Here is a 15,470-nt window from a genome sequence, read left to right as displayed (position 1 = left end):
AATGATCCATTAAAATACAGCAATCTCTAGAGAGGCTTATACTATATCATCTGGGGGTAATGTGAAGTACTTGGAAACCAGGAAGGACTGGCTGGGCAAATTTAAACTTATTTTCATTTATGGAATAATCAGTTGTAATGACAAAGAAAGAGAGGTAAAACTAATCTTTTCAGATGCTGCAGTCTCCCTGCTGTTGGACAATGCTTTCAGCTCTGGATGAATACATCTCTTTTCTTTTTTGTCACCTCAATGATTTGTTCCGTATTTATTCCTTTCAGAGGTCAGTTACTGAAAAGAATTGATAATACCTTTTCACTTAGATGTGATTAAAACTAGCAGTAGGAATCCCCCCAAACAGCTCCTGCATGACCCATTTTTAGCTATTAGTAGATGCAGAATTGCATTGGGAAGCTCCAGTTCTCTCATGTACTCCTTATGGACAGGATTATGCCTCAGTATGGAAGAGAGATCATTGAGGATAATGACTTAGATAGGCCTAGAGCAGCATAAGGAGGCAACAGTATTCTCCTCTTCTGCTTATATTTTCTGCTCAAAATCAAATATATGGTGAAAATGGGTACTTATTTCTTGGAGGAAAGTAGAGTTGTAGTATAAGTGTTGAATAACTGGAGATATCCTTTTATTAAAATACTCTGGTTTATATCTCTTGTATGAAAATGCACTTTATACAAAATCAAGTTTCCAGTCCTGCATATCTTTTAAAATGAAAAGGGAAAAGAAATACTGGTGAAGAGTTTAAGACACTAAGATTCAGTGTAGTTCAAGCAGAGCTAGAAAACAACATCTGTCTCTTCAAAGAGACTAAATGTTATCTCTTCATCTAACACTCTTCCCCCTACCCGAGAAACTGGAAAAAAGTATTGATTTTGACACCAAATGTGTATCTTAATGTTTCATTTCAGTTTCAGCAATGAAGTACAGCTACTGCAGTTCCAGGGGGGAAAAAAAAAGAAATATGTAGGGCTCTGAAAGATCTTGGAAACCTCGGGCTCTTTGTTGGGTCTCAGCAAGATATCTGTGCCCAAGTGTTCTGGGGAAGGAGGAGTGTGCAGAGCAAAGGGATGAGCTCTCAGGGAATCCTCCATAGTCTCACTGTGAATTGTGTGGAACAGTTTGAAGCCCTGGTGTTTATCTCATCCCTAATATTTGTGTCTTAAAGGTGTTAGTTGGCCTTTTCTATAGGAACTGAGGAACTGTTGTTTGCTGGATATGAAGGAAGGCAGAAGCATGCCTGAATATTGTGGGAAGAACCAGTGACTGGGAAGGCTGTTGTTGCTCTAGAAAAGGGCACACAGACATAGTAGGTGGAAAGATATAGTTCATGAACACTACTCCATCCCACAAAGACACTCAAAGCTTGATCCTGAAAGAACTGTTATATCTCTACTTAAGTTTTAATTAGTAAACAACATATTTCTGGCATACTGTGGGGACATATCATATAATATTAGGAAAGACAGAGCATTCAGTGCTATGAAAGACACTTGCCTTCTAGAGAGTGGGTTCTTTATATCCCCAGTTGTTTTGAATGGTTTTTGGGAGCTATGACTGCAGATACCTTGGCATTCCTGGACTCACCTTGGTTCCTGGGTACTGCCATGAACTAACTCTCCATTGCTACATGACACAGAGCATGTGCTGCTGACATCAAAGCTCATCACTGTACTTACTGGGTGGCCAAAGACACCTTGTTTTCTGCTATATTACTAGCCCATTAACTGTTTTCTTGTGAAATCCTTGAACACCATTTTTTCCTTTACAGTTTGTCTTCTGTGTAGCAGGAAACAAGGTACTCCTGCTAGATCTGAAACTACCACATTCTTGACTGCTCTTGCATTTTCAGTTTTGTAAGGTTTCTCCTTGGTGGTTTTGGTGGTTTGACGTGGTTGTTTTGTTTTGTTTTGTTTTTTAAATTCTACTTTAACGCTGTCCCTGTCCCTTGTATAGATGAAGGAATCTGATTTTTCCCAAGGAATGGGAGATCAAGTTGCAAATGCATGAGTCAAAATTAGGATGATTGTTTGACAGAGAAAGCATCCTAGCAAAAACACAGGCTTGTAAATCATACCTTCCTCTGCTTGTGAGAAACACATCTGCTTGCAGTTGTAAATGTGTTCAGGTTCCCAGGTAGTTAACTTTATTGTTCTGTTACATACTTTTCATGTTTCCCTCAGGGGCAAATCTATTTTTTGTTTCTTTTACAAACACATTTCAATAAAACTGGAAAACCAAGACAATTTGTATTCACAGGAGGAAAAAAAAGTATGCATTTATATCATTCCCTTTAAGTTTATAGATATTAATATAGCACATTTATGCCAAAAGTACCTCTTTATCTTGAATATCTGTCTGATTGTTCAATGATGGCAGTAGGAACATGGAAACAATTAAATGGCACAACAGTTTCAAATCTTAATGAGATAAAGTGAGACGGAAGTTAATTCCTTATTTTTCTCCTTTTTTCCCTCAATGCTTAATATGAGGGTATGACCTAGAATAAGCTCTATTACAAAAATGGAGCTATCATTAGCAACATAGCTACTCAAAATAGCTTCCAGTTTGAACTCAGGGCTGTTGCACTGAAGAACCTGTTTTCTTAATAAGACCAGCATGCCAGGCAGTGTTTATATAATCCACACTTAATTGGGCTGTTTTAAAAAAATGAGTGGCTTTAGAGTCTGGTCATCAGTTGACAGACACAAGACCAAGAGTTTAGCAATTAGCAGAGTTACCCCATCCGGTATCCTGTGCATTAGCACAGCAGGGAATCCCCTCAGTGGAGGTCTGATTCTGCTGCATATTTGGAAAGACATTTTATGTTATTAACTTTCTAATAGTGTTAAAAGAGTATCTGCATCAATCTCAGGATCTCAGGATCAGACCCAAGGTTAATGGTAACTGGTTCTTGTTTGCCTCTGCTGAAGACTGTCCTTTAAGTACCTTGTACAAGCCTGTGCAGTGTTGCCAGGAAGACTTCCCTGACACGTTTCTTGTTGTGGTTTGCAGATATCCTGACAAGGGCTTTGATGATAATTACTGCCGCAATCCTGATGGCAAGCTGAGACCATGGTGCTACACTCTTGACCCTAACACCCCCTGGGAGTTCTGTGCAATTAAAACGTGTGGTGAGTTCAAGCAAAATTTATTACTTCCTTTTCCTTTCCAAAATCTGGACTCAGATAGTTCAAGCAGTATAGGAGCAGAGCTAGTTCATTCATTGTGCTTCACTGACTTTTAAAACATCACTTTCAAAGAGGATCTCCTATAAAGACATTATATTTAATCTGGACAAGAAATAAAAGAGTTGTGTGTTACTTAGCACGGGAATATCTTACATACAGGAAATTGAAATAAAATGTAGGAAAATCAAGAACTAAAAAGTGAGGCAACATCATCATGAAGATCTCATATACAGTATTAGTTTGGCCATGCTGGGCATCTGCATTACAGTTTGGGAGTAGGTGCATGCACACCTTCCCTACTCAGTGCTCTCTCTGTCAATGACTGTTCATCGTTTTGTTTTCCTCTTGCACATTGTGCCATTCTAGGTCTCAGTTCCTGCATACTATTCAGCCTTGCACTGGAGACAGAATTATTAATTACCTTGTGGGTTTCTCTGTGATATTCAGCATTACAGTATCAAAGCACTCCACAGGCAATTAATTTCTTTTAATCTGTCAACTACAAGATGGTAGTTTTTGTTGTCCTCACTTTACAGACAGGGTATTGAATCAAAGCAACATTAAGGTACACAAATATTGGATGTCCACTTTGAGATGCTTTAGTTCAGTGTTTTTAGAGCATTCTGCAGCATGTTCTATCTTCAAAGCTCAGATCCTTCTAACTTTGGTGATAGCTCTGACAGCTTTGTTCTACTGATAATTAGATATCTTAAATGAGCAGTACATAATGTCCTCTCTATTCTCCCATACTTCTCACTACGAGATTTGGAGTCCAATTTTTTGCCCTTAGTGAACAGACAACATGTGAAATAATCAATGCACAAGCATGATATTAGAGGAAGTCTCATAATATCTCAGCAGATTTTTTGTATTCTCTTTACTCAATATACTTTGCTTATAACATCTTGGGAATAAAGTCAATTTCTGAAACAAGGCATGACTTTAACTGAACCCATACTTTATAAGACTGTCAGCTTCATGTGCCCCAGACCTGTGACAGAGCCCTAAGGTATACAGGCAGAAAAGGGAAAGCAGTATTTTTGTATTTTCCATGAAGTAGAGTCAAAGGGAAGCTTCTAAAACTGCTCAGTGAAATTCAGTGTCATGTTAGCTCATGAGAAAGTCAGTTTCTCTTAGATCTGCAGTTTTGGAAACTCAGTTTCCTTTGTTGTCCTGCTTCAATTTTGACCAAAATTAAGTGTTAAAAAAAAAAAAAAAAAATCCTTGAAACCACTCTCTGTTTTTCATCTAGCTCTAAGTGTCACTTCAGTAGGCTTATGTCATTGTAAAATTCATTTGGCTCTCTTGAGAGTAGGATAGAAGAAGAAAATAAATTCTATTAAAAAGAACAATAAAGCTCACCTGGAACTGGATTTATGTGAGAATTTTAAAAAGGGAAAAAAAGATAAAAAAAAAAATCATAAAAAGAATGATTTTTAACGACTCTTTAATTTTCAGGGTTCTCTGTATTTTGTTCTTGTTGCTATTATAAAAACCAAAATAAACCATTACTGGGGTATCTAAAATCCTGATAAAATAGAGACAGTAGTGGATCTTACAAAAAGTCTGTTTCCACAATGTAATCCTGTATTTTCCTAGAATTTTATCTTATATATGAATACTGGCAAGAAGGTGAGAAGAGGGAATTGCTCTGGCATGAACCTTTATGTTTGAGCAGTTGCTACCTAAAGGGGAAGCATGGGATTCTTCATCTTCGCTTAGAATTATACCAAACCAAATTATGCCATGTTTTCTGCTTCTGCTACCAATAGGTCAGAATTTTCTCTCCTTGCTTGTTCTCGGCGTAGGTCAGTGCAATGTCTCGCAGTGTCAGTCACTTCTCATCAATTAGTCAATTGTTTGAAATCCAAAGGTTGAGCAAGAATACTCTTAATGTACTTCCTGATGTGGAATATTTGATTTTATTCTGCACTATCATAAATCCACTATAAGGTAGTTAAAATTAGCAAAATTATTCCACTGTATAAAAGTGAGGTTAATCTGTTAGTTTGAGAAATGTCTGTAATTAGGTTCTCCAGAGACAGAAGCAACTTAACAGGACTACTGTTTGTTTTGCATCAGGCACCCGTGAAGTCACACCCATGTTGAAAGTCTTCTGTGTGAACTACAGTACTAATTCATGTAATTGTATCTAGAGTATTGATAATCTTTGATAATGGGAAAATTCAGTCTTTCCCCATTGTAAAGAGTCTTGCTTAGCTCTGTAACTGAATCATCTCTCCAATTTTTTAGTTAATTCATTAATTTAGGGTGGTGGTTGTTGTTTTGAATTTTTGGTTTGTGTTTTTGGTTTAATTTTATTTTTGTTTTTTTTTTTTTTTTTTTAAATTAAACAGTGCTTCCTACATTTCTCTAATTATTAGATAATATATGAATCACACGTAATTTACTAGATCTGTTGTTTTCCCCCAGCAGAAGTGTTTTTATTACCAAAAAAATATAATATTCCTACATTACAGCTGCCTTTCACAAATACAACTTTTATAAACCTCTGTTCTCTGGCATTTCCTGAGCTGATGTGTCAGCTCATGTTCTGAGGATTCACATCTGGCTTTCTTGGTCACGTAAGCTTACAGTCCATGTAACTTTCAGTATCTACAGTCTGGCCTAAGCTTTATAAAATAGTAGGGTGGGAGATCTGCAAACTACTGTAATGTCACCTTTGTCTACGCAAGCACCATTAGAGTCCTGAAGAAAAAGTAATCATCAAAATGAATTTTTAAAAAACCCTCATAATGTTATGATTTTAATGTTGTGATAAAAGCCTTTTGTCTCATTTCGAGGCCAAAGCTGACTAACTAACTAGAAATTCTTTCCTTCATCTTCAGTATATTGAGATCAGTGAAAATTTCGCATGCAAAACTGTATTTTCACTGCAGAAAACTATAGAATTTTCGAAATTACTGAAGCAATGTATATGAGAAGAATACAAAAGTAAGATCTTGAAAGTGCTTAATTCAGCGGATATTTTCAAAGGATGTTTAGCACAGACATACGGCATTGCCCTCTATATAAGATGTGATGCTGTTCAGTGCTTTCCTTTATAACCCAGAGAGGGAATTTGTTACTGATATTACTGTTGTATCACCAGCTTGGTGGCCAGAATATGAACACAAAATATCAAAGCCCTGTTTTCAGTTTTCTGTCTTTCTTGAGGGACATAGAAAATCTGTTTTCCCACCTCCTAGCAGGGAGCCCAAAACACTGACCATTCTGGGTTTCAGTGGCTGCTCCATTTTCTGAAGCTGTGGCTGTGTGCAATCTCAGTACACTAAAAAGAGAACATCATGAGTTATATGTCTTTATAGCTTTGTGGTTTGGATTCTCACACAGGCTTTTAATTCCTATGCTGAAGACTGTTTATATATTTTACAAGAAATACTAATTAGAAAAAATGCTTTGCAAATGCAAGTCTTTGGACTGTATACAAAAACGTAGGTGTCCTCTCTTTGGGGAAGTGACCACAAGGCAGCATGCTGCTTGTGGCTTTTGCTTCATGTCATGAGTGCTAGTATGCTCTATAGCCAAAATGCTGACAACAGCTCATATACAAAATTTTCGGCAAAAAAGTCATTGGAAGGAAGCATTCAGAAAATAAATATGTTTTTAAGACTGAAGAGACAGGAGGGCATTGTAACTTTATTTCCAAGCACAGAAGGCAGCATAAAACATTGTGGCTTACAGCCAGGGCTGTGAGAAAGAGATGACAGGAGCAATTAGGGATTAGAGATGGCTCAAGCTGCAAAAATTGGATATGGATTAAGACTTCAGGGACCCCAGGATTGGTTTGAAGTTGCTCACATATGTGTCTGTGGTTTTGGCTTGAGAAAATTTTTAGTTAGAAGAGAGGATAAAAGGACAACTATAACAGCAATAAAGAAGTATAGGATGTAATGAAGAAATGGAAATGCTGACAGCAAATATGAAAAAAGAAAATTACTGTTACTTTGGCATGAATGAGGACATGGACTACAGGGAAGACAGGAGTGGGGAGCTAAGACTGCTTTAAAAATAAAAAAGAAAAAAGGATAGCTGCACTTCTGTGGATGAGCTATAGGGTTATGAGAGAGGTGCTGAGGCCCAGAAATGAAGCTATACATGTCAGTCATTCAAGAGCTGCAGAGGTGTATGGAATTATTATGGTAAGGACAGTGTTTGAGTGCTGCCTACTTGATTTCCAACCAACCCAGCTGATTTTACCACAGATTTAGCCTTTTCTGTCTGTACTCATAGACAATAGGCAGGAGTGACTGGTGCCCAAAAAACCCTGAGACTATTCAATAAGGGTCTCGGTTTGATGGGAAAGAGCAAGTAATGAAAAAAATTGAGAATCTAGGTGTAAAATGAACCGTTACAATGTGCCTACAACTTTTGGGAAGGTAAAAAATCACCAATATTAGATTATTCATTCTTTAAAAGCAGAGATTTCAACTGCCCATTTGAGTGTGAAGTTCTGATTAAAGAGTTATTTGTTAAATCATAGTATGTAAACAAATAAATGTGACACTCAGTTTAAGCTTAATATTTATGTAAGATAAAGATGTTTATAGAAAGGAGACAGTGAAGAGACACTGATGTTTAGTAGCTGATAAAGTGTTACCTTCCACCTCACTTCACAAGGAGGCACAGCAGAGGTCCAGCATTCGTTATGAATGCAACGGCTTAATCTACATTTCCTCAAAAAGGATCCTTCTCAGATCCTTTTCTTCATTTCTATGATAGTTTCGAAAGTGAGATTTAAGAGTTCTGAACCTGCAGAGATACAGATTATTTCTTTTTTTATGGATTTAAACTAAAAATTGTTTGATTTAAAGAGTAGTTGTAGATATTGGAACAACCCAGAAAGATCTCTCTGTGCTCAAGGACAAATGAACTGTAGGTATGGAGGTTTTAGGCGACAATGAGTTTTTCAGTACTGTGATTCTTGAGCTTGGGTCTAATTTATTTCTTCACTTTCTCATATGTTTTTACTGAAGAAAAACCCAAACCATTATAAATCAATGTTGTTCTGGGTTTTTTCATGCTTAATGTGCTATGATAATACATTGAAGGAAAAACATGGAAACAGAAGAACGGAAACACATGGAAAGAAAAGAACTGCCGCTATCATACTGCCCAGAACTGTAGATCATATTGCTTGAGGTAGGGATATCTGGAGGCACTGTAACTGAGCATGTGCAGCTTCTCCCCATAATGTCACTCAAGTTTCTTACTGACATTTTCAGAATTGCATGGATTGTGTTTAATGAGGACTTTGCTGTGTTCTTTACTGAGTTAGGCACATCTTTTAAAATTTACTTTTTAAAATCTTTTGTTACAAATCAGGGCATATTTCCTATTGTTGACTGACACACTAGGAAACACATTGCAACAATATAAGCAAAAGTAGGAATTTTCCTGATGCAATAATTTTGGACTCTGCTTCTTTTCCAATTATGCCTTTTTCCAAAAATACATAGATAGTATTACCATGAAAGGCCATGAATACTCCAGCAAAATCCCTACCTTCTTTTAAGTCAGTAGGAGTTTCACCATTGACCTCAAATTTGTGCAGGATTTTCTTCTGGGTCATTTGGATTAAAGACAAAAATAGTATTCTAACTGGTTACTTCAGCTGTAGAATGACTCAAGGTCCCTGCTGATTCCCTCATGCTGGCATTACTGTGAGAACCAGAACTGAGAAGATATCTGTGGCTTTACACATGAAGCCCTGGATAATGTTTCCTCTCTTTATTTAAGCATCTATGAATGTATGAGCTGGCCCTTATTAATAAAGATATATATTCTGAAGTATCAAAATAGGGAGGGTTTTATTGGAAAAAAACTCACCTTTGCATTATTGCACTTTCATTGAGGACTTCACAGTGAACACGTGAAGGTGGAAATACTACTAACAGGAAATCCTCAAGTAACTATCTGAATTACATGGTTAATTTGAGTTATTCAGAATACAAAAAAAAGATTACAGCAAAATTTAAAAGTAGCAAAATGCTGCTAGACAATTACCAAATTCTTCTTTTCATAATGAAGTTTCATACAGGAATAAGAAGTGACAATTAATCAATAATAAATAGTCTTTTATAAGATGGTATTTTGTGTGATCTTCCTTTAAAAGTACTTTTTATCTCAGTTCAGAACTATAAAACCTGAACCGGAACAAAAAAAAGAATACTTCTAATACAAAATTAAAGTACCTGCCTGCATAGTAAGGATTGCTTATTGAATTTAAATTCATCTTCTAACTTAATTCATAATGTCTTTCTCATTGGAAAAAGCCCTTGGAGTTGCAGGTCTTAATTTATATTTCAGAGGAATTGCTAGGATAAGGATGGGAATTCAGTCTCACTGATTTTTAGCTTGATCTTTTTTCCACCTTGTAAGAGAACTGGTAAGTGTGGTCTCAGGACTCTTTCACCAGTGCTCTGCACATCTGATGTTCATGCTCAGAGGTATTAAACTTTAGATAATTAGCTATGTGGGTGACAAGAATAACTAGTCTCAAGAACAAGATCAGTACTGAACAGAGATAACTATTTAAGTTGTAGGCTTAACCTGGGCACTTCTTAGAGTTTGGCAGCTGCCTTATAGTTTGCAGAACACCTCTGTAATGCCTGATGAGGCAGGCACTGCTGCTCAAGATTTTGCATGTCCCTGTGTGCATCCAGCCCACCTTTCATTAACATTAACAGGGAGACTGTTCCCATCATGCCTGTTTATGGAAATCACCAGCTTCTTGAGCCTTTTTTGATAATTTTTGAGCTTTCTGTGAGACTCAACAGCCAGAATGGGAGAGGATGTTTCTGAGGGCACAAGCCCTCAGAATTTCAGAATTAAATTTCAGAAATTTTTCTGAGTCTCATTTTTCATGTTGTAAAAGTAGACATTTGTAGGAAATGCAGGTGGTATAGCTAGAAGAGTTTGTGGAGGGTTCTGTGGACCTTTTGAAATGATAGAATTGCTTTATGAATTCAAATTAAAATGTTTTAGTGATCATTTTCATCACTAGAATTCTTACTGAGAGCTGCCACAAAGTTGTAGTAGCAGATAATCCATCACACATTGCAGATTTTGAAATAATTTCTCTCTTACCCATTATAATGTAAGTCTTCCCAGTAGTGGCTTGGCTGTGCAAGTATTTATCACAATGTGAAAGTTAAGTTTGTCTGGTTCCTTTAAATAGAATATTCTGACATGGACAAATTATTGCAAAATCTGATCTACAGATAGAGGTCACTGTCCAGACACATAGCATAAGATTTAGCGATGAGCTGTGTATCTGTAGATGTATAAGAAGGAATGTTCAACAAAATGATTTTATGGAAGGACAGGAAATTAATTTGACTGTGAAACACTGATGTAAAAACATTAACCAGATGAAGAGAAAAAGGGAAATTTTCTCCAGCATAGAGAAATGTATAATTCAACTGCACAACTTGATGTTATCATCTGACAGGAAAGTGATCTTTAACGTCAAAGATTAGACAGCAAATCAGACAAATCCATCTGTTATGACATTTGGTTTCCTTAAGATCCATATTTTCTGCAAGTTCATAGAACTGGCTTAAGTTACCTAGAATGTACTATATTATGAATAACATGCAAATATTGTTCTAATCACTGACCATTTGAAGAAAACTAATTTTAAAACTTTATTAACATACTTGCTGCTGGGAACTAATATTTTCAAGCAATTAATAAAATTAGTCTTGTGAGCAATAGCAATTACCAACAGATGGGCAGTTACTTACAAAAATATTATGTTGGGAGCTTTCTGGGACATTGCAGAAGTGCTGCTCTTACTGTAGTGTATTTAGTTTTGTATTTTTTTGTATATATCTGATGCAATATCTGTGCCATTAATTTGTAATTATGAAAATTGCATAAGAAATAGAGGCTCTTAAGTTATGTGAATGAGTCATTTAAAAAACCACTGTTTTTCTGAATTTAGTTCAAAACAGCCCACACCAGGCTGAATTCAGAGTATATCAACATCTGTAAAAGATCTTGAGTCTGATGAATTTGTTAGTCTTTAAAACATTTGTCTCTCTCTGTAGAGAATACTGATCTTTGATTTCCAAAATCTGGGTGCTTTTTTTTTTTTTTTTTTCCCCCTCTAACTATATGAGGCATAAAAAGAGAAACTTCAAGGAGGATTTAGCACATTACTTTATAATAGGATTTATCTTTTTTTTCTTTTTTTAATCTGCGTCTTTTTTCCTGTGACTTGATATTCTGGGAATTCTTTGGAGAAAACCAATTGTTTTTTAATCCTGCAAACATGTATTAACATGTTTAACACTGAGCACATGGGTGGTCACTCAGTCTTGTAAAGCTAAGCAAATGAGAAATATTTACTGAACTGGAAAGAGTAATCAAGAATATCTTCTAATATTCAATGATATAGCATAAGCCAGGTCTTTCACTAAACAAAAGCTCTTAAATGTTTGAGATTTTTCACCTGCAAGTGGATAAACTAGCATAAGATCTAACAACTATTTTGATTTCATGGATGTTGTGAATGTGAAGAAAAGTATTCTGTAGAAGACGTTAGATAGGCAATTTCTCCAAAGAACTCCAATTACTACAATTTCAACTACAATGTAGAGTTCAAACCTGACATCCTAAGCCAGAGTCAGTCTTAAGAAAATAAAACAGCACTTCTTCTCTGGGTCTGCAGATGAAAGTGCCATGAACAGCACAGAGGCAGCAGCTGAGACGTCAACATGCATTCAGGGACAGGGTGAGGGTTACCGCGGCACAGCCAACACCATATGGAGTGGAATCCAGTGCCAGCGGTGGGACTCCCAGTTTCCTCACCAGCACAACATCACTCCTGAGAACTTCAAGTGCAAGTGAGTAGAGACATATGGATATTACTGCAGTGGGAAAAGAGCTTAGTTTTCAAATATTTAGAAATACATGCCACCAAAGTGGACCTTAGGATCCCTGTCCCTGCTCTGCGACCTGATGCATTCACTCTACGTGTTGATGCTGAAAACCATTTGAACATGGGAAAATCAGTTCTTCAGATCTCAAAATATTAGTTCTGGATGAACTTGTGTGAAACTGTAGGGGTTTTTATAAACTTTTTCTTCAAGGATGTATTCACCAATTTAATTGATTGTCAAATATATGGAAGTTTTCCAGACTGGGACCTGAATCCCCATAGTGCTAGTACATTACTATTGTTTTTCTTTCATGGAGGTAAGTACTTGTTTGCAGTTTGCTTACTGACTTTAATTTAATATGTCCTAAATGTTACCTAAGTGTAATCTCCTTGGCAATACTCGACATTTATAATATTTGAGAATACTTGTTTTCTATCTTTTTAATCCTTTTTCTGTCTCATTACTAAACGTACTTGCATGAATAGGACTGCTTTTACTTGAAGGACCACTAGTCATCTAACCTTTCTGTACAGTTCATAAATTCCCAGGATGTGAATAATCTACTTATTTTAGGCAGTTACCTTAGTCATACTCTTTCAGTTCTTTTTTCACTGAGCATAGAGGAAACCTAGCTGACCAAGATGGACCCAAAGCCCAGTTTGTACTAAATGTCTTTATTGATGGCTAAATATCAATCTGGGCTTGTGCTGGAATTTGATAATGTGGATCTTTCAAAGTAAAGAAAAGATTCCAGTCTGAGTTCAGATTATCTCCCTAACAAAAGCTTGTTTGAGCATAACAGTTAGGTTTGTTGTCTTAAACACTTCACTACTATTATTCAGTTTATTGATCAAATACTGTGAATTGTAACACATCTACTGAAAACGTATCATCATTGTAATGGAAAATAGAACCGAGCCTGAGACTCCTCTGCCAGTCTCAGGACCACCTTGAATTTACCTGGAAGTTAGTGCTTGAGCCTGATCCTACAGGTTTTTCTCAGACAAACTGCCACTTAAAACAATTTACGCTGTATCTGAGTAACACTGTTACAGGAATAGTGCACTTGTGCAGTTTTAACAATGTTCCTAGCAGTGTAGAGGGGCTCACAATACTAGGACTGCTTATTAGCCAGTGCTTGAGAACATAGTGGTTATTCAGGCCAATAGCTTGATTAAAATCAACAGAACTGCTGGGACAACAGTTCAAAACTCACATGAGCAAGAAATACAGTATTAGGCCCATTCTTCCCATAGTCTATTATCAGTAAGTGCTGCAGATGGAAAAATACAGTGAAATATGGAGATCATGGCAACAGCTCTCAGGAGATGGGAAAATAAAACTTACATTTAAAAGGTTTGGCTATTTCATGCAAGCTGCAATAGACATTTAAAGATGTTCCCTTGTGACTAACTCTTACTTTAAAGGTAACAGCTGTATAGAATTTCTACATACATTTTTTTATATTCCAAGATTCAGTTTCTTAAATGAATTGCTGACAGTCTACAGGACTCTGTTTCTCTAAACTAAGCAGAACCATTCAAAGTACAGGGAATTTTAAGCACTTTGGTAATGTTTGTGTTTAAAAGCACTTGTAATGGATTGCAGGTGTATCCTATGACAACTTGCATGCAAATTTTGATGGAGAATCCTGAAAAAAATAAGCTATTTTGAAAATATTGTTAATCTTCAAATGAAATCTTATATCCAGTCAAAACATATGTCCATTGAAAATGAATTCCCATAACCATATTCTTATTACAATTGTTACATTTTTTTGGACACTGTGTTCTTACTGGCTCCTCATCTCCTTGCACTTGACACTGATCAGTAACATACAGACCTTAAGGAGCCTATATGATTGCTAATTCATAATAAAAAGCAATAGAATGCATCAGTGATTTTAGATTATCCCTGCTGTGAGCTAACATATTTATTTTTATAGGGATTTGAGGGAGAACTACTGCCGAAATCCAGATGGATCTGAATCACCCTGGTGTTTTACCACTGACCCAAACATCCGTATTGGTTATTGCTCCCAGATTCCTAAGTGTGATGTATCAAATGAACAAGGTAACAGAAGGAAGGGCGATAACGTGATTTTAAGTGAACGCTATACTGTTCCAAACAGCAGATAAGCAGGCTTGAAAACTGGAAAAGTTTCTCTCAGTACATTTGTATTACACCTGTGTAGTTCTGTTTTGGCTTTATTTGCATACTTGGGATTCATCATGGTGTAAATGAGATTAATTTCTCAGTTCATGTTTCAATTCCAGCAGGGAAAGATGCAGCAAAAAATTACTGTTAGATCTGATTTTTATACAATGTGAATTTGTGTGCCATTTTATATTAGCTGGAGATCTGCTCCACTGTTTTACCTTTCTTAGTTTGAAAGACCTTTTACCAGAGCTGAGGTGATTTCCTTGGTTTACAGTTTTTTTATAATTGCATATGAGGCCACCAAAAGCAAGTTTTTAAAAAATTTAACTTTTCCATATACTCTCTTGTCTAAAAGGAGTTGAGCTGAAAAAAACATATGGGACTTCCCATAGAGCCTCTTAGCTTCAGGCTGTTACCTCTGCCTGTAAAGTCCACTGAGTCTTCAGGTGAATGTTGCTTTTCCCATGGGGTCTTGGTATTACTCTAAGGAGTATTATTGCATCCTGAGAACTGATATCAATCATAGTATAAAGTGAGTTTCAGACCTCAGACCTATGACTTTACATCAGGCTGCATTAAGATCTCCACCTTTAAACTTTAGACATTTTTTCTCTTAAAATCTGAAAGAGTTGCAGTTGCAATAGTTATGTTAGAGAAAGGGTTAAACTTTGACTTTCATTCTGTATTTTTTGTAAAGTATCAATTATCAAGAAGTAAAAATACTGATGAATATGAAATTAAATGCTTTATACAAAAAGTCTTCATAGTAGTGATCATTTTAAACAATCCTCTTGAAAAGTCTCAGAAAGGCTTGTGATAAAGGCTTATGAATTAAACATGACTTCTGCTGGAGTGAACAGGCAAGTTTTTGAATTACATTAAAATTAAAGTCATGTTGATTTTTTCATTTTGTCAAAGTAGAACTTAAGTCTAGAATTATATACTCTTGCCAGTATCTAGAATCTACACAAAGGTAAGTTGATTCAAATAGGTTAATAGTGCGTGTTTTTTCAGGAGGGAAGAACAGGTGGGAATTTTTGCTTTCTTTTGTATAATAGAGCACCTGACAATTTTTAGAATATTCTATGTGACCCTTCTAAATTAACCATAAACTGACTATTTATGAATGAAGTTTTCCCAGTTTTACTAAGTAAGACAAAATTTAAAATGGTACTGTGTTGAGAATGAAGGCCTTAAG

The 15,470-nt window shown here is 36.1% G+C and overlaps 1 protein-coding gene across 1 annotated transcript in view; it reads left to right on the top strand.

Annotated features, from left to right (window-relative positions):
• HGF (hepatocyte growth factor) overlaps positions 1-15,470 on the top strand; it is a 60,789-nt gene that overhangs the window by 27,546 nt on the left and 17,773 nt on the right. The window contains exons 7-9 of the mRNA XM_074827911.1: positions 3,028-3,146; positions 11,902-12,076; positions 14,058-14,185. Coding sequence (XP_074684012.1) covers positions 3,028-3,146; positions 11,902-12,076; positions 14,058-14,185 — 422 coding nt within the window. The remainder of the gene's footprint in view (positions 1-3,027; positions 3,147-11,901; positions 12,077-14,057; positions 14,186-15,470) is intronic.

The sequence above is a fragment of the Strix aluco genome, chromosome 5 (assembly GCF_031877795.1).
Source record: "Strix aluco isolate bStrAlu1 chromosome 5, bStrAlu1.hap1, whole genome shotgun sequence".
NCBI lineage: Eukaryota > Metazoa > Chordata > Aves > Strigiformes > Strigidae > Strix > Strix aluco.
This window is presented reverse-complemented; position numbering and strand designations above follow the sequence as displayed.